The 24,655-nt window shown below is 43.7% G+C and overlaps 1 protein-coding gene across 1 annotated transcript in view; it reads right to left on the minus strand.

Annotated features, from left to right (window-relative positions):
- The window catches only part of PRSS12 (serine protease 12), a 227,433-nt gene extending 204,007 nt beyond the window's left edge, over positions 1-23,426 (minus strand). The window contains exon 1 of the mRNA XM_040330091.1: positions 21,789-23,426. Within this exon, the coding sequence (XP_040186025.1) occupies positions 21,789-22,212 (424 nt within the window). The 5' untranslated portion in view covers positions 22,213-23,426. The remainder of the gene's footprint in view (positions 1-21,788) is intronic.
- Between the last annotated feature and the right edge of the window lie 1,229 nt (positions 23,427-24,655).

Raw genomic sequence — 24,655 nt, forward strand, 5'->3', positions numbered from 1 at the left:
TGACTGTGTGTACGCAAAGCAAGCTTGTCGAGTTCCTCGACAAGCCTAACAAGGAACTCGACGAGGAAAACAATGTGTTTTGCCCGTCGAGTTTCTCGGTCGTGTGTACGAGGCCTGATAGATATTTTTCTGCCCTGGCCCATTTTTAGGTTGGTGACAGGGTTTTTTTAAAGGCTAAGTTCACATTTTGGTACATGATACACATTACACCCATATTTAGAGAGTGTAATATGCTCCAGCAGTACCCCCAACCGATGCACACCCCTGTGACAGTGGGTGGGGGTTCTTTTTCCTGCTTGTGCTGTCACTTTACAAAAACAGCGCAACTGTGCTGAAGGCGTTGTTTCTTCAGAATGATTTTTAATGAACTCAATGTACTGTGAGGGCGCTGATGAGCACACTTGTAGTTGATTCACAAGCCCTGCATCTTTCAAACTAACAGCCCATATGGAGGTACAGGCTGATTACGGGTGCAATGCTTTCTAGGCTCCTATAGGTAAAAAAAAATGTGCATTTTTTTCTCCAAAAATATATGCTTTAATTATTTTTTCTCAAAAAGGTAAACTTATCCTTTAAAAGTAAAGGTGCCCATAGACATGAGATAATTGCTGAAGGATGCTGCTGATTATGGTCACAACAGGAAACATTGCAATTCTATGAGCAGTCTGTGACCTCTGTAGACTCCCCTCTGCTAATTGATCTTAAGAGAAAAACTATTTGTCTGAGATGGATTTCCCAGACCGATCACTATTGTACCTAAGAGATAATGCTGAAAAAGAATCTTTAAACTGAAAGAGTGGGTGAGCCATTGACTGTTCTATACTTACAATAGTTTTCATATGTAACATTACAGGAAAGCTAATGATGTGTTAACATGTGTGTGAACCAGACAACCACAGAAATCTGGAAAATTAAGTAAAGTAAACAAATAGCAATACATATGTAATAGTAAAATGAAACCATCAAAAAGGCCGCATTTACAAAGGGCTGAACATTAATTTCTATTTCAAATAAACACAGTACATTTTGTAGCCGTGATCAAGCAGTCTGTGAAATTCATAAAAAGTGTCATAGATACTCAAGAAAAATCTGTCTCAGAATCGTTGTGACAGACTCACCAGGGACATCACAGGACCCTCTCATGTCTAAAATCATTCTATGTCCACTAGGGGCATAGGATGACTGAGGAACGATATCTTGGACTACCTGAGATGGGATAATTATGTAATTATTATCCACAATATATTCCAGGATATCTGTAAAGAACTATTTACTGTTTGTTGATTCTGAACTCAACGGGTTAATTGTAAGAGTGACTCATCCATACTGTTGGGACACATACTGTTAGATGCTAATGCCATCACCTCCAGCCATCTGTCTGTTCTCTGTGCTAATTTACCCTGCTATTGTGTGAAGATGTCCTGTGTTTACACTTATGATAATGTGTATTGTATAGCAGGTGAGCGGAGACGTGACGTCTACTCTGAAAGCTCATATCTGAGTCGCCTAGTCTGGGTAAATGATTAGTTAATTAGCTCATGTTAATTTATGTTCTGGTTACCTCCTCTTTAAACTGTATATAAGGTTGCATTATTGGTTCTAATAAACACTCCATGTTTAGCACACAAACAAGTCTCCTCTCGTTGTGTGTTGAGAGCAGCTGGAATATCCGATATCTATATCCAGAATGATAAGAAGCGGTATATGACGGAAACACTCAAGCGGAGTATGGGACGTTCTGTTACATTGGTGGCAGCAGTGGGAAGCTTCCTGCAGTCGGGGACATCTAACCTCCACTTGGCTCCAAGGTTCAGATAGCAGGAAAGGGGAGGTACAAATACCAGCCGCCATGGAAGAGGAATTTGGAAGGAGGTTGCGAGAGAAGCAGATACAGCACAGAGGACCAGTATCACAGCAGGTCCTGCTGGGATGGTTTGATTCTATTCGCTGCGAACTCTGGAAGGAAGCGCTAGCCCGTGAGCAGCGAAACCAGGAAAAAGTTCTCCCCTCCAACCGGGAAAGGTACTGGTCGCAGTATGGATTGCGGGTGCTGTTGTTGGGAGAAAAACCGCACAAGGAACAGACAGCTGAATTAAGCAGGCTGGTCTGGGCAGAGATGCGGCTGGATGAGAGCTACAGAGCTCTTGGGTGGCATGTATCCCAAGCATGTCCCTGGATAGCGGATGACAGCCCAAGGGAAGGCTTATGCTATGGCGGCCTGGGACTGTTGTATGTGAAGCTGACAGGGGACTGTAACTTTGGGAGTGATATGGAGTGGCAGTTGGACGAAATCATGGATTTCAGAGAAGGGCTACTGAATGTCTCGGAAGTGCACTGGGCACTGGAAGATTTGGAGTTTCTGGCCGTTTAGGAATGAGAGCTGGAGATCGCCTACAGACGGCTGCTAGACTCTGCTTAGCGCCAGGACTGGGTTCCCTTTGCCTGGGACTATCAGGAAATACCAGTGGACAACTCTGAAATCCTGGCTGAAGAGTCTGCAATGTGGCAGAGTAACAGTGTGCTTTGTCAACCTTCCCCCGCAGCTATGGACGCGAAGGTCTTACGGCGGATGCAGCAAGTGCTGACTGACCTTGATGATCCTGTTTCTGCATGGGATGATCTTGGATGGAGGAATGTGCCTGTCCAGCCTGTCCAGCAGAATGCCAGAGAATCGGCTGTGGAAAATCTGGATATTGCCATCCCCAAAGATGAAGTGCTGACAGCAGGGCAGAGTACTGCTAACCTCTTCCCAGCACCGATAGCATCTTCTGGGTTCCACGAACAGGAGATGGTGAACCCCTATCCCCAGACACCAGTTGCAGAGACAGGGGATTTGATAGACTTTTCTGCTAAGGAAGAACAACTTGATGAGCCTCCAGCAGAAGAGCTGTTATCAGGGCCAAACTTCACTGTGCTCTTCCCATCACCAAAAGCAGTATCTGTGGAGTTGCAAGGAACTTCCCCAGCAGAAGTGCTGGCAAAAAGGCAGAGCGCCGCTGGCCCCTGCTTAGTACATACAGTGTCTCTACAGCTTCAGGAAGCTGGGGCGGTCGGCCCCTCTGCCCTGCAGCAGACCAAGCCCCGGAATGTTAAAAACCACCCAGCTGAAGCGCTGGCAGTCGGACAGAGAGTCAATGACCTCTGCCCCACACCTACTGGTGTCAACTACTCCTTGCAGCCAAGATTGGAGGTCATGCGGACAGACTATGTGAGTTCACTTTGTCCGACTAACGCATGTCCAAACCAGGTAGGGGTCTGGGACCTTGCTAGTCGACTTTTGATGGGGAGAAATGTGACAGACTCACCAGGGACATCACCGGACCCTCTTATGTCTAAAATCATCCTATGTCCACTAGGGGCATAGGATGAGTGAGGAATGATATCTTGGACTACCTGAGATGGGATTAGTATGTAATTATTATCCACAATATATCCCATTGCCAGCATCTGTTTTACATGTGCGAGAATACCTAGGGGCAAGATCAGACTAGGACATCTTTCCCACCGAAAATCCTCTGGGTTACTGGGTCTTGAGGATGGATCACTGGCCAGAGCTTGCACAGTATGCAATTGAGCTACTGGCCTGTCCTGCATCCAGCGTTCTTTCGGAATGCCCATTCAGTGCTGCTGGAGGCTTTGTAACCGATCACAGGGTGCAACTGTCCACCGACTCGTTCGATCGACTGACCTTCATAAAAATGAATCAGTCTTGGATCACCACCAGCTACCAAGCACCTGATGCTGATAATTTTTTTTAAATGTCCGATCCCTTCAAAACTGCCTATGCTGATGCTGAGTGACTATCCTGTTATGCTGAGTGACTATCCTCTTCCTCCTCAATGATCATGCTGATAGCTTGTAAGAACATTTTTGGTTCTGGGCACCGCCACCAGTGGCTAAGGCCCAATTTTTCTGCCCCTGTTTAACAGGGGCATGTATTTACAATTTTTGATGCAATACTTTGCAGCGGGCTCATTCCTGCGCTCCAACTACAGTATCTGTGAGGGTTTGCAGTGTTGTGGCACCAGCACCAGTGCCTAAGGCCCAATTTTCCTGCCCCTGTTTAACAGGGGCGTGTAATTACAATTTTTGATGCAATAGGGCTCATTCCTGCGCTCCAACTAGAGTAACTATGTACAGCGAAAAAAAAAAAAAAAATACCAGCATACTGTACATGTCGGAGTTATTCTGGATTAAATGGTATATAGATGTTTTTTAGGGTGAACCTCCGCTTGAAAAATAGATTTTTTGGCTGGAGCTACACTTTAAAAAAGTACCAGTTCAAAAATACAAACAGATTCTACTTAACAACAAGCCTACAGTCCCTGTCTTGTTTGCACCGCCTGTATACTGCTGTTCAGAGTATATAGAGCCTGGGGGCCCCACGCCTTTCCTTTTTTTAATTTGGGCGCATTTTTCTCAATGATTTTCATCCATATTGCAGGGACCAGACATTACATTAAAGCCACAAGCCGTTTTAAATTACTTTTTTTACTATAGAAATTTCATTTTGCGCAGGGACAGTTCTAACCATGGGAAACATGTGCCACTTCACATGCATACTATAGACACCAGCAGGTATGATATTTAAAGGAATATTTTACTTTTTTTTTTCACTTTAAGCATCATTAAAATCACTGCTCCCGAAAAAATGGCCATTTTTGAAACTTTTTTTTGCATTGATACATGTCCCCTAGGGTTCTAAAGTTTGTGCAAACTTTCGGTCCATTCGCAGGTTCTGGTGCGAACCGAACCGGGGGGTGTTCCGCTCATCCCTAGTGGGAAGCCATTGCACTCAGAGGAGGCATGTAAGGACTTGTGGTAGGATGGTTTGGCTTAGTGTATTGTACAGTGCAAAGAAAAACATGCTTATCTATCTAAATACAGTCAGACTATACATTGGGGTGAATGAGAGTGCTTGGCAACATCCAGAATACTCTGGTTATAAGAGAATTCTGATATATGAATAGCAGTAGGATTAGTCCATTATAACTCTGCTTGCAAACTTTCAACACCAAATGGCATCTTTGAGGGCTTTGGTTGAGGCCACAGGTTCAAAGCTTAAAGTGGTTGTAAAGATTAGCTTTAATTTTCTAAATAGGTTCCTTTAAGTGCATTGTTGGTTCACTTACCTTTTCCTTCGATTTCCCTTCTAAAAAAATGTTTTCTTTGTTTTCTTTGTCTGAATTTCGCACTTCCTGTTCCTCCCCAGTAAGCTGTTCTGAATGACTAACCCCCAGCCAGAACGGCTCTGATGATGGGGGCAAGCTTACTGAGGAGAAACAGGAAGTGAGAAATTCAGACAAAGAAAAAAAACATTTAGAAGGCAAATCGAAGGAAAAGGTAAGTGAACCAACAATGAACTAGCTTAAAGGAACCTATTTGGAAAATAAAAAACAAACCTTTACAACCCCTTTAAAGTGGAACTTACCGGTAATCCACTGATTTAACAGTTTTAAAAAAAAAACAGCTAGTTTCTTGGCACGTGCTGGGAATTTAACTGACACATTGGTTGCTCTGTCAACCAAGTTATCAAATCATTGAATGGCTGGTGTCATAACTGATCACATATGCAGCATCACGGCAGTTGAAAATCAAACAGAGGCCAAGATGGCAGCTTCCTTGGCTGAAAAAGGTAGGAGGCTTTAGTTCTACTTTAAAAAAAAAAAAAATTGCATGAATATATACACTCACTGTCCACTTTATTAGGTACACCTTGCTGGTACTGGGTTGGAACCCCTTTTGCCTTAAGAGCTGCCTTAATTCTTCATGCCAAAGATTCAACAAGGTGTTTAAAACATTCCTCAGAGATTTTGGTCCATATTGACATGATAACATCACGCAGTTGCTGCAGATTTGTGGGTTGCACATCCATGATGTGAATCTTCCATTCCACCACATCCCAAAGGTGCTCTATTGGATTGAGATCTGGTGATGGTGTAGGCAATTGGAGTTTGTCATTGTCATGATCAAGAAACCAGTTTTAGATGATTTGAGTTGTGTGACTTGGTGCCTTATCCTGCTGGACATCTACTGCTGTAGCCCATCTGCTTCAAAGTTCAATGCGTTGTACGTTCAGAGATGGTATTCTGGATACGTTGGTTGTAACAAGTGGTTATTTCAATTACTGTTGTCTTTCTATCATCTCAAACCAGTCTACCCATTCTCCTCTGACATCAACAAGGCATTTTTGTCTACACAACTGCTGTTTACTGGATATTTTCTTTTTTTTTGACCATTCTCTCTAAACCCTAGGGGTGGTTTTGCATGAAAATCCCAGTAGATCAGCAGTTTTTGAAATACTCAGACCAGCCTGTCTGGCACCAACAACCATGCTATGTTCAAAGTCCCTAAAATCCCCTTTCTTCCCGATTCTGATGCTTAGTTTGAACTTCAGCAAGTCCTCTTTACCACGTCTAGATGCCTAAATGCATTGAGTTGCTGCCAAGTGACTGTCTGACTAGCAATTTGTGTTACCAAGCAATTGAACAGGTGTAGCTAAAAAAGTGACCGGTGACTGTATATTATATTTTCATCCTGAATTCAATATGATCAAGGCTTTCTAGGAACATGCTGTATATGGGAACATAGATTGCAGATACAAAAGCAGAAGAAAAAAGTTGCAAGATATTAGGATAATGTGATGGCGGACTGAATAAAAGTAAGTTATTATGCAAAGGCTTCCATGCCACGATAAGCGCTGAGGTGATTACAATCAAATCTGCACCGGTTCATATACCTTCAAAGTTTATTTTTAGAACAGAGATGATAAAAAAATTAAAGCGATCACGACAAGAGATGTGAAAGTTTTATATTTATCTGCTAAAAGTACAAAAGGTGGAAAAAAAGGAGGCCATGGAAAATGGACAGGATTACATGGGGACCAAGTTCAGATAGGAAATCAAAAAGTTATATATATATATTGAACGGATGACCTGATTTATTTATAATATTTCCAGAATACAAAAAAGAGTCTATCTTTTCTGTCTTCTCATACAGTGCCTTGAAAAAGTATTTCAACCCCTTGAAAACAAAAAAACGTAAATGTATTTTTTTGGGATTTTATGTGATAGACCAATACAAAGTGGTACAAATTGTGAAGTGGAAGGAAAATTATGAATTGTTTTCAGTTTTTTTTTTTTACAAATAAATATGCGAAAAGTGTGGCGTACATTTGTATTCGGCCCCTCTGAGTGAATACTTTGTAGAACCACCTTTCGCTGTAATTCGAGATTTTCCTAGCTTGTGACGGAAAATATTAATTATATGAAGACAGGAGGCGAGTATCTTATGCATTATCTTTCTTTAATAATGCCCATAGCAGAAATACAACTTTTTCAGTGATTTCAAATAGAAAAACGTTTTAACTGAAAGAAAAGAAAAACTACAACACCCAGCAGCCCTCAGGCTGGGACTGCCAATCATGAGGCAGGACAGCCGGCATATAAGGGGCTGCCTCCTTAGAACCTTCCTCTTTCTTGAGGCGAATCGGCAGGTAGCCCGGAACAGCAAACAGTTCGAAAACACCGGGACCCTGATAAACTGGACCTTCGGTACCGGATTCGGTCAACAGCATCCCGACTCCGGATCTGGAGCGCAGTAGGAATCTCCCTCTTTGGTCTGCGATGAACTAAAACCCATGGATCGAAACGGAACAGCAATCTCAACTCCTGGGGCGTATCAGCCTCCGACTTGCAGGATGCGTGGTTCAACAGCCTAGAACGAGAGAGAGACAACACCGTGATAGGGTTGGGTCGGGAGGGAAGATACTCGCCTCCTGTCTTCATATAATTAATATTTTCCGTCACAAGCTAGGAAAATCTCGAATTATATATCAGACAGGAGGCTCATATCTTATGCAAGTTCAAAGCTATGACAATGTATATATAAATGATAGCAATCGGAACAACTACAAACTGATACAGATATGTGTTCCTCCGGTCTGAAGCAGAATTGGCGGAAGGTGGTCGGGACGACCAGTCCGCCGCTAGCCGTAATTCCTAGAGGGAGCCGTTCGAGGTGACGACCCTAGTGATGGGCACCTAATGGGGTTATGTCAAACCTAGCCCTAAGCATGAACGACCGTGCCCCTCTGGCTAGCGTAGCCGCGAAATCCAGAAACTGAGGATTGACGTAGGAGATAAGGAATTGAGAGAATTGCGAGGATCGCAGCGGGACCGTCAAGGGCTCGTAAGCCTGTATAGAGCGGAGCACGCCTAGTTGTGGGTGCGCAGGGAAGAACGGGTAGAAAGCCGATGGAAGACCCGTCGCTGGCCTACACATGATGGAAAAAACCTGACTCAGTGAAATGAGACCCGACGCCTGGCTATATCCAAAGTCGTGAAGCCCGACCCGTAAGGCGGAGTGAAGTGCGTTGAAACTTAACGCCTGTCAAAGTCGGTACACCCATGGATGTTCCCCCACCGGTAGTAAGACTACAAGGGAGCGTTAGGCTAGAGTCGCCGAGCGATAGATGTTAAGGGAGCCATAGGACCTCCCGGATTCCAAATAGTCCGTCAGATAGTTGGTGACTACAGGCAGACGTCCGAACAGGCCAACCTGTCCTTGATCACACCAACTAGCGTCCCCAGGTAGATCGAGATGTCGACCTAGTCCCGGGGCCCAGGTCCAAGCAAGGAGACCCCAGCTGAACTTTTAAAATCGCTGTTCGCGACCGGCACCCCGAAGTCACCCAAGCGGGGCGAGGTAGGATGAGCGTCGTGAGTAGAGGGTGCAGATCCCCGTCCGGACTGGCAAGGAGATGAGGGGAGCGAGTAAACAACCCGGGAAGATCCATCGACCTCCCCAGGAGGAGGGAAAGCCTTGGTTACGTCGGCCACCGCAGAGTGAACCGCACGACTGATGTTTTCATGTTTGTACAGTGAAGGAGGACCCTGAGGGTCAACGAGAACGGGGGAACGCGTAATGTGTCCCCTGTGGCCGGGTTTCGGCGGAGGGCGTCCACAGAGTGCGCCACCGGATCCGGCCTCTGGCTGCAAAAGCACAGGAGAGACGAAAGACGAATAGTCCATAGTTTTCAGCAAGGATCCCATAGGTGAGCGAAGGTCAGGAGCATTGACCGGCGAAGCCGCCAATTGCCGGAATCGATTGGGTAACGAGAATTCCAATCCGCCATCATATTGGAAATGCCTGAGGCTTATTCCGTAACCGTAACGATGTTGTGCTCCAGGTATATTGCCAGAAGTTTTTGGACGATCTGCTAGGATACTGGATCTGGGACCCCCCAAGCGATTGACGTACCGGACCGCGGTTACGTTGTCCATGCCCAGGAACACACAGTAGTTGGACTCATGTGGCAGCAGATTCCTGACGGTAGGAAGATCGCCAGAAGTTCTACGTGTTGACATGCAGCAGAGACTCCGCTGCGGGCCAAGTCCCTCTTGCGGACGAGTGACCGCACCGAGCACCCCGCCGAGGCGGATGGCATCAGACTCTATGACAAAGTCCGTCATGGAATTGAAGATGGTCTTGCCGTCCGAACGCCGGCCTGACGCAACCACCGTAGGTCCAGTATGGCTTCTGTGCCCAAAGCGATTTCGTCTGCACAGTGAAGCCCCTAGCGAAAACGCAGGGCCCTGAGTTTCTGGAGGGCTCGATAGTGAAGGGGTGGTGCCGGAAAAATGGCCTGGTTTTACGCCGATAACAGGCCGACTAGGCGATCCAATCCGCGTAAGGAGACCCGTAGTTTGCCCAGTAAGATACTGACCTCTTGCAAATGGCGGTCAATTGGTCATGGGTAGCCGAAGGACCGCTCGGCTGGTGTCCACCAAGAACCCGAAAAAACTCTATCCCCTGTGACGGGGAGAGGCTAGATCCCTGTGATCTATGGGGAGTTGTCCGGGAGACGTGGTCACTCGTCAGGCGAGGAGGACGAGCTGTTAAGAGTAGGTCTTCCAAGTAGATAACCAACCTCACCCCTCTGAACCGCAGAGGTGAGATTTACCGCAGGGCGATAACTTCCACCCCAACCTGGCCAGGAAGATGTTACTGAGGAAGCCCGGAGCCCTACCGACTTGTAATAAGGTTATCAGCGTGGTCCCGAGTAGTATGCCCTCGGTGGTATGACCGGGGTCTGATTCGGCTAGGTGGAACCGCTGGGGATCAAGTCTCACTGAGCTTGAGCGGCGGTGTCCTGTCGGACACGTAATGTTCGTGCATCCCAGGAGGCAACTGTCCCTTGGGCTCAGCCCCTGAGTTGGACTGGGTCGAACGTTTGTTCAGCGGCAGTAGTCCGTTCGGTAAGGCGTAGGTTGTGGTGATAGGGCCAAAAAGGTCTAAGAGCCTGGACTGAATGGTCCGAAAGGACTTCTCTATTCTCTTTTGGGATACTTCTCGTGTTTGGTGAGATACCTCCAGAGTATGGGGTCCACCCCAGGAGTGTGCACGACCTTATTTGGTAATGGAAGGGGGTAGTACGCCCTCAATTTGTTTCGGTGGGGTTTACCGACCGATGTCCGGGACCAGTATTGATATATATTGGGCCACCTCGGGTAGAGGTGCCCAGTCACCGGAGTGAGGATGGCAATCGCCCCCGGATCGACATGGCTCTCCATGAGAGTCCAATAGTGTTCCACCCTGGTCCACAGGGTTGGCGCCGTCATGAAGCGTCATGTGCCCACTGCTCAAATAGTCATCATCATCCTCATCCTCAGACTCAAAAGTGTTAGCCGCCTCGGACGACTCTGGAAGAGTCCATGAGTGGGTCTGGCTAGTCCGTCTAGCGGATCGCTGCCTCAGCCTGTGCATCTCCCCGAGGCTCGGGGTCGATCGGAGTCTGGGAGAGCAGTGGGTTGGCAGTCCTGGTGGGGTACTGCCTGGGGCATGTTATTTACTTCCCCTGCCGGGGAGTCGGGGGCCACAGAAATGTGGCGGTGTTTTGGAGACACCTAGTCCCTCTTAGGGGCGGTAAACCGTTGCCGGACGGTCCGGACATAGGGGGCGCAGGCGGGTTGGGATAACCGACGCCAGGGCGGCCCGGACGGATCTACCGATCAGATATTTGGAAACCTGTGGTAAAATCGTCCATTGGTATAATTTATTATTTATATGTATAATTTTATACATTTCTATGTATATTAACGTATTTATTTATTTAATTGTTCAGAAGAGTACATGCCAGGGGAATGAATTCCCCAGAGACATAGCCGATGATTAGTATAATGTATTCATTAAATAATATTTCATTTATTTACATAATATGATCTATATTTCTAAAATATACATCATATATTTGTCATATCAAATTAATCATATAATCATAAAACACTTATTCACCAATATAATGTATTATTATTCATTTATTAAATGTATTCATTTGTTTGTGATAGTACAGTGAGGGGAGATTTTCCCCACCCAATGGAGCAAAGCATGAGGACCCGCGTCCTGGGTCTTGCATCGCACGCCGCACACTGGCGTAGCGATACAGGGGGGAGCGAGGTCCTGGCTTGTATAAATTATGTAATTTATTTGTTATTATATATATTTATTTATTTAATTATTTATTTTGATTCGATCTTTAAATTATCTATTTATGTATTTAAATTCAGAGTAATTTATTAAATTTTATTAAATTTATTCATTTATTGAAGGAATAATATTTCATTTATTTACATAATACAATGAGAAAATATACATATATATATATATATATATATATATATATATATATATATATATATTTATTTATATATTTAAATATAGGATATCTAGAGATTTTATTCAAATTATTTGATTTACTGGCAGTAGAGGGCGCACGGTGGCAAGCTGTGTAAGCAGACCCCCCTGGGGATTCGAACCTACGAGCCTATGGGGAACAGCCTTGCCAAGCCTGCGTGCTAGCCACTAAGCTAGGAGCACTGCCACTGCAAAGGAGAACGATCGCAGTGCCTGCCTGCCTCCCACACCGCTGGGTTAGCTTGCGGTGGGAGGAGATGCGAGGAGAGTCTGACGGGGTTCAACTCCAGAGGCGAAGTCTCGCGAGACTACGGCCTCTGGAGTCCCTATTGAGCCGAGGGTTTGAGGGACAGAGCGGACGATGAGGTCCGCTCTCTCCCGACCCGCTCAGAGATTGGGGCGCGATCGCAGTGTCTGCCTGCCTCCATGAGACTGTGAAGGAGGGGAGCGGCCGCGATGGAGGCCCTGCCCCCCGACAGAGAGCGCGAAGGCGAGCGTGGGGAAGAAGGAGGGGAGGGACAGTTGCCCAGAGATGGCGCCTGTTGAGGGAGCGAGGGAAAAAGCACGGACCCCTCATGGAGGAGCTGCAGCGCTCCGGCGTCAAGGAGGGGAAAGCCCAAGTCAGGATGACTGCAAGTAGAAATAAAGTACAGACATGACTCGAATACAACTACCTGACACCAGTAAAAATAAAGTACAGACATGACTCGAATACAACTACCTGACACCATTCAGTATCAGGGAAAAACAGACAAAAGGTGCAAAATCGGGGGATACCAGGGAAGAACTCCCCATATCCACAATCTTCCAAATAAAAACAATCAGAATTTCCAGCAAAACTTACCTGACACCGGGACATCCGGTATCAGGGAGACAATATAAAATCACAAAATCGGGGAAATACAAGGGAAACCCCCAATATTCCACAATATGTTAAAATCAAATTTCATAAAAGTACCTGAGACCAAATTCGGTATCAGGGCTAAGATATACACAAATCAAGCTTAAAGATACATGAAATACTTATCTGTATGCTCTGCCATGAGCAGAAAGAAAGAGGAAGGTTCTAAGGAGGCAGCCCCTTATATGCCGGCTGTCCTGCCTCATGATTGGCAGTCCCAGCCTGAGGGCTGCTGGGTGTTGTAGTTTTTCTTTTCTTTCAGTTAAAACGTTTTTCTATTTGAAATCACTGAAAAAGTTGTATTTCTGCTATGGGCATTATTAAAGAAAGATAATGCATAAGATATGAGCCTCCTGTCTGATATATAATTACAGCTGCAAGTCTTTTTGGGGTTGTCTCTACCAGCTTTACACATCTAGAGAGTGACATTTCTGCTCATTCTTTGCAAAATAGCTCAAGATCTGTCAGATTGGATGGAGAGTGTCTGTAAACAGCAATTTTCAAGTCTAGCCACAGATTTTCAATTGGATTTAGATCTGGACTTTGACTGGGCCATTCTAACACATGAATAGGCTTTGATCTAAACCAGTGGTCTCCAAACTGCGGCCCGGGGGCCAGATGCGGCCCTTTGCTTGCTTTTATCAGGCACTTGGGGCATTTCATCCACTAATATCAACATTAATTCCCCCCCCCCCCCACTAAGACCATTGAGGGGGCACAATTCCTCAAAATTACACCAACAATAGGGTACAACTCCTCCCAATGACACTAACAATTAAAAGGACACCAATGATGGGCTACAATTCCTACCACTGACACCACAACTCCTCCCACTGATGTTGGGCCCTTTCCTACTCCCAATGGCCACAGTCCGGCCCCCCCTAATAGCTTAGAGACAGTAAACTGGCCCCCTGTTTGAAAAGTTTGTAGACCCCTGATCTAAACCATTCCATTGTAGCTCTGGCTGTATGTTTAGGGTCGTTGTCATGCTGGAAGTTGAACCTCCGCCCCAGTCTCAAGTCTTTTGTAGACTCTAATGCCTCGTACACACGACCGGTTTTCTCGTTGGATAAAAAAACAATGGTTTTCCCAACTGAATTCCTCTCAAGCCTGCCTAGCATACACACGATCACACAAAAATCCAGTGAACTTTTGACTGCCAAGAACGCGGTGACATAAAAAACTACAACGAGCTGAAAAAATTAAGTTCTATGCTTCCGAGCATGCGCCAAATTGTTTCCGAGCATGCGCGGTTTCTTTCCGGTCGGAAAAGCATACAGACGAACGGTTTTCCCGCTAGGATTTTTTTCTGACGGGAAAAAAGAGATCCTACTCTCTTTTTTTTTCCACCAGTTTTCCTGTCGGAATTCCCAGCCAAAAGCTCTCATCGCAGTTTTTTCAACGGGAAAACCGTCGTGTGTATGAAGCCTCATACACACGACCGAGGAACTCGATGGGCGAAACACATCGTTTTCCTCGTTGAGTTCCTTGTTAGACTGTCGAGGAACTCGACAAGGCAAGTTTCTCCATTCCCGTCGAGGAAATAGAGAACTTGCTCTCTTTTTGGCTCGTCGAGTTTCCTCGACGAAAATGTACACACGACCGGTTTCCTCTGCAAAAAAAATATCTCCCAGCAAGTTTCTTGCTGGTTTTTGCCGAGAAACTCCGTCATGTGTAGGAGGCCTGAGGCATAACAGGTTTTCTTCTAAGGCCCCGTACACACGACCGAGTTTCTCGGCAGAATTCAACCAGAAACTCGATCAGAGCTGAATTCTGCCGAGAAACCCGGCCGTGTACACTTTCGGCCAAGGAAGCCGACGAGTTCCTTGTCAAGCCAAATAGAGAACATGTTCTCTATTTCCTCTTTGTTCAATGAGGAAAGTTGGCTCGCCAAGATCCTCGGCGGCTTCACACAGAAGTCGACGAGCAAAACGATGAGTTTTGCCCGTCGAGTTCCTCGGACGTGTGTACGGGGCCTTAGACTGACATGTATTTGGCTCCATCCATCTTCCCATCCACTCTGACTAGCTTTCCTGTCCCTGCTGAAAAAAAGCACCCCCACAACATGATGCTGCCACCACCATATTTCACGGTGGAAATGGTGTGTTCAGGGTGATATGCAGTGTTAGTTTTCTGCCACACATAGCGTTTTGCTTTGAGCTAAAAAAAAGTTAAATTTTGGTCTCATCTGACCAGAGCAAATTTTGCCACATATTGCTGTGTCCTGTACATGGCTTCTCGCAAACTGCAAAAGGGACTTCTTATGGTTTACTTTCAACAATGGTTTTCTTCTTGCCACTTCCATAAAGGCCAGATATGTGAAGTGCACGACTAATAGTTGTCCTGTGGACAGATTCTCCCACCTGAGCTGTGGATCTCTGCAGCTCTACCAGAGTTACCATGGGCCTCTAGATTGCTTCTCTGATTAATGCTCTCTTTTCCTGGCTTGGTAGGTTTGCAGTTGTGCCATACTCTTTCCATTTTTGGATGATGGATTGAACAGTGCTCTGTGAGATGTTCAAAGCTTGGGATATTTTTGTATAACCTAACCCTGCTTTAAACTTCTCCACAACATTATCCCTGACCTGTCTAATGTGTTCCTTGGCCTTCATGATGCTTTTTGTTTACTAAGGTTCTCTAACAAACATCTGAGGGCTTCATAGAACAGTTGTATTTATACTGAGATTAAATTACACACAGGTGGACTCTATTTACTAATTAGGTGACTTCTGAAGGTAAATGGTTCCACTACATTTTAGTTAGGGGTATCAGAGTAAAGGGGGCTAAATACAAATGTATGCCACACTTTTCACATATTTATTTGTAAAAAAAAAATGAAAACCATTTATAATTTTCCTTCCACTTCACAATTATGTGACACTTTGGGGATTATGTACGTAAGGCAAATCCACTTTGCACTACAAATGCACTACAAGTGCACTTGGAAGTGCAGTGGCTGTAGATCTGAGGGGGACATGCAAGGAAAATCAAAAACAGCATTTTTGCTTGCACATGATTGGATGTTAAAATCAGCAGAGCTTCCCCTATTTTCAGAGCTTCCCCTCAGGCCTCTTACACATGACCGAGTTTCTCGGCAAAAACCAGCAAGAAACTTGCTGGGATTTTTTTTTTTGCAGAGGAAACCGGTCGTGTGTACATTTTTCGACGAGGAAACTGTCGAGGATCCCGTCGAGCCAAAAAGAGAGCATGTCTTCTTTTTCCTCGACGGGAATGGAGAAACTTGCCTTGTCTAGTTCCTCGACAGCGTAACAAGGAACTCGACGAGGAAAACGATGTGTTTCGCCCATCGAGTTCCTCGGTCGTGTGTACGAGGCTTCAGATCTACAGCGATCTACAACAACTGCACTTTCAAGTGTACTTGCAGTGCATTTGTAGTGCAAAGTGGATTTGCCTTTTGTAAGTAACCCCCCTTGTGTGGGTCTATCACATAAAATCCCAATAAAATACATTTACGTTTTTTGGTTGTAACATGAAAAAATTTAAAAAATTTAAAGGGTTATGAATACTTTTTCAAGGCACTGTATGTGAAGACAGAAAAGATAGACTTTTTTTGTGTATTCTGGAGATGTTATAAATAAATCAGGTCACCCGTTCAATATATATATATAAAACTTTGTCAATTAAATCAAATTAAATCAATAAAAAAAAAAATATATATATATATATATATATATATATATATATATATATATACAGTGCTTTAAGTGGGCCAAAAGAGGTGCCGGTACTCTATTAGGCGCCGGTGCTCCCCCCCCCCCAATACTGAACATGAAAATACCCTTAGAAAGTACCCTGAAAAAGAGCTACTGTAGAAAGAGCTACTGAACATAAATAAAATGTGCAAAAGGCTGCGCAATGCATAGGGCAAGGCTGCTCAATGCATAGGGCAAGGCTGCGCAATGCATAGGGCAAGGCTGCGCAATGCATAGGGCAAGGCTGCGCAATGCATGGGGCAAGGCTGCGCAATGCATGGGGCAAGGCTACGCAATGCATGGGGCAAGGCTGCGCAATGCATGGGGCAAGGCTGCGCAATGCATGGGGCAAGGCTGCGCAATGCATAGGGTAAGGCTGCGCAATGCATAGGGCAAGGCTGCTCAATGCAATGCATCTGCTGGGTGTGAATGGGCCCCTACCTACTTGTTGCGAGTCATCTTAATGACATTACACGAATGCTAATGGGGGAACTGTCAGCAAGCAATTCCTTGTGTCAGTGGGCAGGATTCAGGGTCATTTTCCAATACTAACAAATGTGTGTGGCCAGAGATCAGACATTGGGAAGAGACTTGTTCAGTAATGGAGGGGGGGGGGGGGTGCTCTGAGCTCCTCTTCTCACACTGCCTCCCTGAATAGCCTATCTGTGCAAGTCTCCAGCTGCAGTGGAAGTGGAACCACAAGTCCCAGCATAGACACCCACTGAACACTTGTCCTAACTGCTCTACAATAACACACACAGCACCTATTCTTCTGGTTCGTACAATGACAGCATGACAGGATTATACAGAGGCAACAACCCTCTCCTCCCTACCTGCTCTTCCTCTATCCTCAGACTCGACATCTACTACATTCCCCGCTTCCTTCTCACTTTCCAAAAACACGGCGCACCACATACACGTCAGGGGGAGGAGCGAGGCTTGGGATGCACATACTCTTCCGCTTTGTGCCCCCCGCCCCCAATGTTGCGGCCGGTGCGATACGCCAGTGCGTTCCGGTACTGGAAACCCACGTACTGGGCGCACGGAGAGGTGCTGGTACTCTCCAGGGCCATTTTTGGAAGTGCCGGTACTGAGTACCGCCGCGTTCCGGCCCACTTAAAGCACTGTATATATATATATACATACAGTTCTGTATGTTTGTGTATGCTCCACAATGTGTTAGCAAAGCAACTTAGAGGGCATCACAATGAAGATATTTTTTAACTTTTGTGCAAAATTATCTTTTTATAAATTTTATAAAAATGTACAAATCTAAGAAAATACATATTTAATTTTTTTGCAAAGGCATACGTAACATGTTTTTGGAAAACTGTTTTTGAACAAACAAAATGTGAAGTGAATGTGAGAAAACTGTCCCAGTATAATGAAGTGTCCTACAACTGCTGGAAACTGGGTCACATTTACAGTAATAAAGAATTCTATTCAAAATAAAATCTCAGTGGCTGTCAAATCACTCTATGCTCAGCTATACAGACATCTAACGTGAGTCATCTAACATAAGGCGACATGTTTAGAAAGGCAACGCTAAAGGCAATATAAATGTGCAAAGTATGGTGACCTCTAGAAAAAAAAAAACAGAATTCAAATTATAGTAGTCCTATCAGGTAAAATACATTTTACTGGTTGCTATGGGTTATTGTCATTTTGAGGTCCTCTGAATAGTCCAACAGTCTTGCACCTTTCAGTAAAGCAGACATCATATATTTAAAGTGTGTGAATGTAAATTAAGTTATAACAGTTCAAACTAGACGCCATGACCAGACCTATTTATCATTGATGACGTCATCGGATAGCTTTCATAATATATGATTGGACACGGTCACTATTGTCTATCCACATATACTATTTAAGCTATCACCAGAGCCCTGCAATAACAATGATTTGCAAAGAGAAGTAACTCATCACAGCCAGCAACTAATCCTCTCCTAACAGAACTGACCGCAGCAGTCTGAAATCTGATTGGTTGCTATGGATTGCTGCACTTTGTACATCCTGATTACTCTTTCCTACTGGAAAAGCCTATTAGGTTTATGTTCTGAATAGGAGAAGCTTTACTTTAGACATTATTTCAGCACATTTACTTCTTCTTTTCCAAAACATTTTTTCCATACAGGTTACCCATATATTTTAGTATTTGTACACACTCGTCAAATTGTCAACACATCTCAGAGAGTAGTACATGTAACAGGTCCTGGTCCTGGTCTTGGTCCTGGTCCTGGTCCTTTCAAAGTGGCTTAGTGATGAGCACTCCTGCCTTGCAGCACTAAAGTCATGGGTTCAAATCCCAACCAGGACCCAGAGGCCACGTACACACGACCGAGTTTCTCGGCAGAATTCAGCCAGAAACTCAATCACAGCCGTATTCTGCCGAGAAACCCGGTCATGTGTACACTTTTGGCCGAGGAAACCGACGAGGATCTCGTCGGGCCAAATAGAGAACATGTTCTCTATTTCCTCGTTAGTCAATGAGGAAACTTGGCTCGCCGAGATCCTCGGCGGCTTCAAAAGGAACTCGACGAGCAAAATTATGTGTTTTGCTCGTCAAGTTTCTCGGACGTGTGTATGGGGCCTGACTGAATGGAGTTTGCCAGTTTTCCCTGTGCTTGAGTGGGTTTCTTTAGGATACTCCAGGTTCCTCCCACCCTCTAAAAACATGTTGGTTGTCTTGTCTCCTGTCTAAATGAACCCTAATATGTGAGCTAGGAACCTTAGATTGTAAGCTCCTAGAGAGCAGGGACTGAATATACAATATGTACATTTTTAGTACTATATAAATAATGATAACACTGAATAAGATTTCTCTGAGCTAAAGTGCTCACTTTAAATTGGTTCTTCAGTCTTACCCAAATTTTTAGCTAGCTGCTGACTTTTAAAAAAGGATACTCACCTGTCCAAGGATCCAGCACTCCTCCCCACCCGGGCCGCTTCTTCGCCGGTCTTGGGGTTCCTGGCGCCAGCATGTTAACTTAGGGAACTTTATGCGGCTTCACAGGTGGCTTCTCACCGCACATGTGCGAGGTCTTGTTGCACTTTTTGGCTGGACCCGCAGACTCCTGGGACCAATGGCATGTCCCAGAAGGTTGCAGGCAGGGGGGGAGGGGGGAAAACTTCCGCTCTGATTACCAAGATGGTTAGAGCAAAAGTGGGAGAGGGCACCTTCTTAAATTAAGTACTTGCTAGACCCCCCCCCCCCAAAAAAAAACTCCAAAGTGGGAGAAAAGGGGGGATAGAAGTGTTAAAGTGGAACATTCCTTTTAGGGTAAAGTTCCACTTTAAACATTGACACACATCTGAACAGATTTTGGGGGTTATTTAATAAAGGCAAATCCACTTTGCACTACAAGTGCAAAGTGCACTTGAAATTGCACTTGGAAGTTCAATCGCTGAGGGGGATATGCAAGGAAAATAAAAAACAGCATTTTAGCTTGCACATGATTGGATAATAAAATCAGCAGAGCTTCCCCTCATTTCAGATCTACCCGTCAGATTTACAACGACTGCACTTCTAAGTGCACTTTCAGTGCAATTTCAAGTGCACTTTGTACTTATATAGCTAGATTCAGAAAGAGTTAGGCCGGCTTATCAGTAGATAAGCCGACCTAACTCAGAATCTACGCCGACTTATGTTTAAGCGTATGCTCAAACAGAGATATGCTTAAACATATCTAAGATACGACGGCTTGCGCCGTCCTATCTTAGATTGCAATATTTTGGATGGCCGCTAGGTGGCGCTTCCATTGCGGTCGGCGTAGAATATGTAAATGAGGAGATACGCCGATTCACGAATGTACGCCCGGCCGACGCAGTACTTTTACGCCATTTGAGTAAGAGATAGGCCGTGTAAAGTTGGAGCTAGGCCCTATTGGAATAGTAATGTCAAGTATGGCCGCTGTTCCCGCGTCGAAATTCACATTTTTTACGTCGTTTGCGTAAGTTGTCCGTGAATCGGGATTTACGTCGTTTACGTCCACGTCAAAATCAATAGGCCCGTGCGGCGTACTTAGCCGCAATGCACACTGGGAAATGTAGGCGCCCAGGGCATGCGCAGTAAGAAAAACGTAAAAAACGTGAGGTCAAGCCTCATTAACATAAAACACGCCCCCCTCAAACACATTTGAATTAGGCGCCCTTACGCCCGCCCGCTTTAGGCTACGCCGCCGTAACATAGCAGGCAAGTACATTGTGAATCATGTACTTGCCTAGCTGACTTACGGCGGCGTAGCCTAAACACGCCGCCGCAAGTTTGCACCATTGTACCTGAATCTAGCTAGTAGTTTCCACTTGTAGTGCAAATTGGATTTGCCTTTTGTAAGTAACCCCCAATGTCTGTAAATGGAAGCTGTGCACAAAATACCTGTGTGTTGAAAGCTCAGCTGTAACGTGTAATAAGGTGAGTGCTGGGCTGCATGCTAGCTTCATTATATTAGCACATACTCAGCTATCCTACAAGTGATGTCATTGCTCCAGGTTTAGCATGTGGTCAGCGAGGTAAATAAAGGCCATGTCACAAAGATTTTTTCTTCATAGCAGAAGGGTTGATTTACTAAAACTGGAGCGTGGAAAATCTGGTGCAGCTCTGCATAGAAACCAATCAGCTTCCACTTTTTTTTTCAAAGCTTAGTTTTAGTAAATCAATCCCAGAGTCACTTTAAGGTTGACTAATGTGGCATACTCCTGTAAATATGCAGCAACCTGCATTCTGTATGGGTAGCAGAGCATTGCAGTAGCTTATGTTCAATCTCCAATGTATGAGCATGTTTTTTGTGTACTATGGGTCATACTAATAAGATAATAATAATAATAATAATAATAATAATAATAATAATAATAATAGATATTATCCATGACTACCAATCAGTTGTTTTTATTTTTGATTATGCACTCTAAACATGTAATCTGTAATCTGATTGGTGGATTCAGAAATTTGAATAATGTATCATAAAGTTTCATACTTCATATGTCACACTAATCACTATGCAACTGTGGCATAGTAAACATTTTATTTTTATTTTATAGCTTTAGATCACAGACTTTTAACTGGTTATAGCCTAAAACTTTACACTTCAGGAAGTGATACTTTAAAACTTTACTTCAACACAAATTGGACATTGCAAACTTTTTCTCTAATGTTTATAACATGCAGTCAGCTATTGATATTCTCAAATTAACATCAAGTATGATTAAATACATTTTTTAATTCTCTAATTAAAGCGATATCAGATGAATAGAATATGTAAACACAATCTGCACGTTCCAATCTTAATTTAAAGATGGCAATTTTCTCTAATGTTCATAACATGCAGTCAGTTATTGATATTCTCGAATTGACTTCAAGTATGATTAAAGACATTTTTTAAATTTCTAATGAAATAAATATCAGATGGTTAGAATATGTAAACACAATCTGCATGTTTCAATCTTAATTTAAAAATAGATTTTTTTTAAAAGAAAGTGGTTACCTTGTTTGCAGTCACAGTATGCCCAGTCCACTCTACCATGATTGTTCCTGAAGAAGCACCAAGGTTTACTCCTCCCATCCGGGTTCCTGCAGAAGTTGTGGTCCCCCAATCCTTTACCTGGAGTTCTTTCCAAGTAAGTGGGAATTTCCAGCCAGTTTAGGCAATCGACACCAAACTCGGTAACATTGATAAAGTCACCGATAGAACCCTCTCGACCTGTGTACTTTGGGCAGCCAGTGTGATGATGTTGGTGGGCAGGTAGGGGGTGCTGAGGCGGGGGATGATGGGCAAGTTGATGAGACCTACGAACTGTCTGATGATTTTGGAGAAGATGATAAAGGGATGAGCTGGCAGACTTATCAAAGCATCCCACTATAGGAATGCTCCCTAAAATTAGAGCTACAGTAAAGCTGGGTATTGTCATGCTGCCAGTACTGTCTGTTTTGTTCCATCTCCACCACTAATCTAGTCCTGAATCTGATGGGGGAGGCGGAGTTGCCACTTCCCCCTAATCCCATCCAGCCCATTTCATATTCATGCAGGAAAAATGCAGGTCTTCCCAGCAAAAGTCAGCAGAGTATAGCGGGGCTGACAAAGACAGACCAATCCTTATATGAGGAAAAGGAGAAGCTGGTAAAGGAGGAGGAGGAGGAGAAAGGAGTCTACGTGGGCTAGGTTATTTACTGAAACAGAAACAAGTTCTATGAGAAAGACAGAGAGACAATTAGGAATTCCTCAGAAGGCACTAAAAAGCTGTGTCCTCAGCCTAGGCTTTTTGTTTACACTTGAAAAAAATACAAGTCTCCAAATTCCAGTGCACGTGGATTGCCAAGTTTTGCATAGGAACCGCGCTGAAGGTATGTGAGCCAGCATGAAGCATCTGAAAGTTACAGCACTATACAACAAAGTTAAATGAAGCCATTTTCTGCATGTACTTTCCAATGTCAACAATTCACAAAGAGAATTAGAGACAGATGGTGCAAATATTTTTTTTTTCTTTTTCCTTTAAGCAATGTCATTCCAATAATTGGGGCTTAACTCAAGGAAGTACGGGGCATCAATCAAACATGCGAATGACATTTCTACCAACGCTCCAGTATAGTTTTTTTTTTAAAGGAAAAGATTTCAGTAAATATTTCCAATGCTGTCTAGCAAAATGTAACTGTGATAAATTGATGAAGCAAATGAGAAAAAGAAAGAAAAGTTGTCCCACAGCAATCTGTGAATGAGCCAAAACTTTTTTCTGTCTTAGAATTTTCCTCCAAAACAGTATATTAGAATCCTGGACGAGTAACAAAAAAGATGTGCAGAGTGCCTACTCATGCATTTATATTTTCCAGACATCGAACTATGAGGCTCAATAGCTGCAGGTGAACAGAGCTGTCAGGAGGACTCAGACGATGCTGGAGATTTAAGTTTTTGTGTCCCGTTAAACAGCTCATCTTATGTTTTCTTCAACTGTTCTTTCTTCTCCTGCTGTTAATGCAGCCAGCTATTCCCCGAGAACTTGTTTGCCCATTTATATTGATTGAAAGGCTCTTAGTTCACTTACTGGAATAATAGCAGAGGGCTGTACCTCTACTAAGAGTCTGCTCTCTCCAGCTGTTTTAAGGAGCATGCATCCAGGCAGAGTGCAGCTAGTCAGCTGCTCCAATGAAGATAGGATTTCAGTCATCTCTCTACGTGCTGCAAGTGACTAAAATAAAGATGAACCCAAACTTGGTTATGGTGTCTTTGTCTCTCAAGGGAAAACTAGAATCAATTAAAGACTCATTTGAGTTTAGAGTTGCTGTAAGAAAAATAGTATGACATAATAAAAATTCCAATGGCCTGATCAAAAAAAAATCAATATCAGCTTGCTACTGAGTTAATAAAAAAAATATGAAGCGCATTGCCTAACATTAGGGGAAACGTATTTGTGACAAGCTATGCAGTAGCGTATTTGATTTTTTTTTAAAATATATGTCTCAAAATGTGCATATTGGCATATATATATAAAACAAAGTAAAATAAATACATAATAAAGTAAAATGCATACAATAATAAATGTAAAAAAAATATTTCCTCCTTAAATTTTTTATATAGGTTTGAAAATATATTTATATAAAAAAAATTGGGAGATGCAATTCAGTCTTTGCAATATTTGCTTTAACTTCGAATCTTCATGCATATTACAAGCAATAAGCGACTGCACAGTTTCAAACGTAACTGCGTTCTTCATCAAGCGCGTTGAAGAGCATGGTGATGTTGAAAACGGTGTAGTTGCTTATTGCTTATATAATGTGTGAAGATTTGAAGCAAAAGCAAATACAGTAAAACCTTGGTTTGCGAGCATAATTTGTTCCAGAAACATGCTTGTAATCCAAAGCACTTGTATATCAAAGTATTTTTTTAACATGGTATAAAAGAGAAGAGAGGCACATCTAAGTGTAGCAATAAGTTGCTAAATGTTGTACCTTCATTAAATGTAACCATATTGCTACACTTAGAGGCTCCTCTCTTCGTTTTTATACTCAGTTGTGACATGACGCTACTCTTATATCAAGACATCGCTTGTATATCAAGGCAAAATCTACTAAAACATTTTGCTCATCTTGCAAAATGCTCTCAAACCAAGTTACTCTCAAACCAAGGTTTTACTGTATTGCAAAGACTGAGATTGCATCTCCAATTTTTTGATACATGTCTGGTGGAAAACGAAGGAGATCCACATTGGATATATTCTTATGAGATGGATATTGGCTACACGGCAGGAGTGTCCCACCCTGTTTTTTCGTTTTATATACGCTATATATATCTATATAGATATAGATATACCGTATTTATCGGCGTATAACATGCACAGGTGTATAACACGCACCCTAACT

Source organism: Rana temporaria, chromosome 1 (assembly GCF_905171775.1).
Source record: "Rana temporaria chromosome 1, aRanTem1.1, whole genome shotgun sequence".
Classification (NCBI taxonomy): Eukaryota; Metazoa; Chordata; class Amphibia; order Anura; family Ranidae; genus Rana; species Rana temporaria.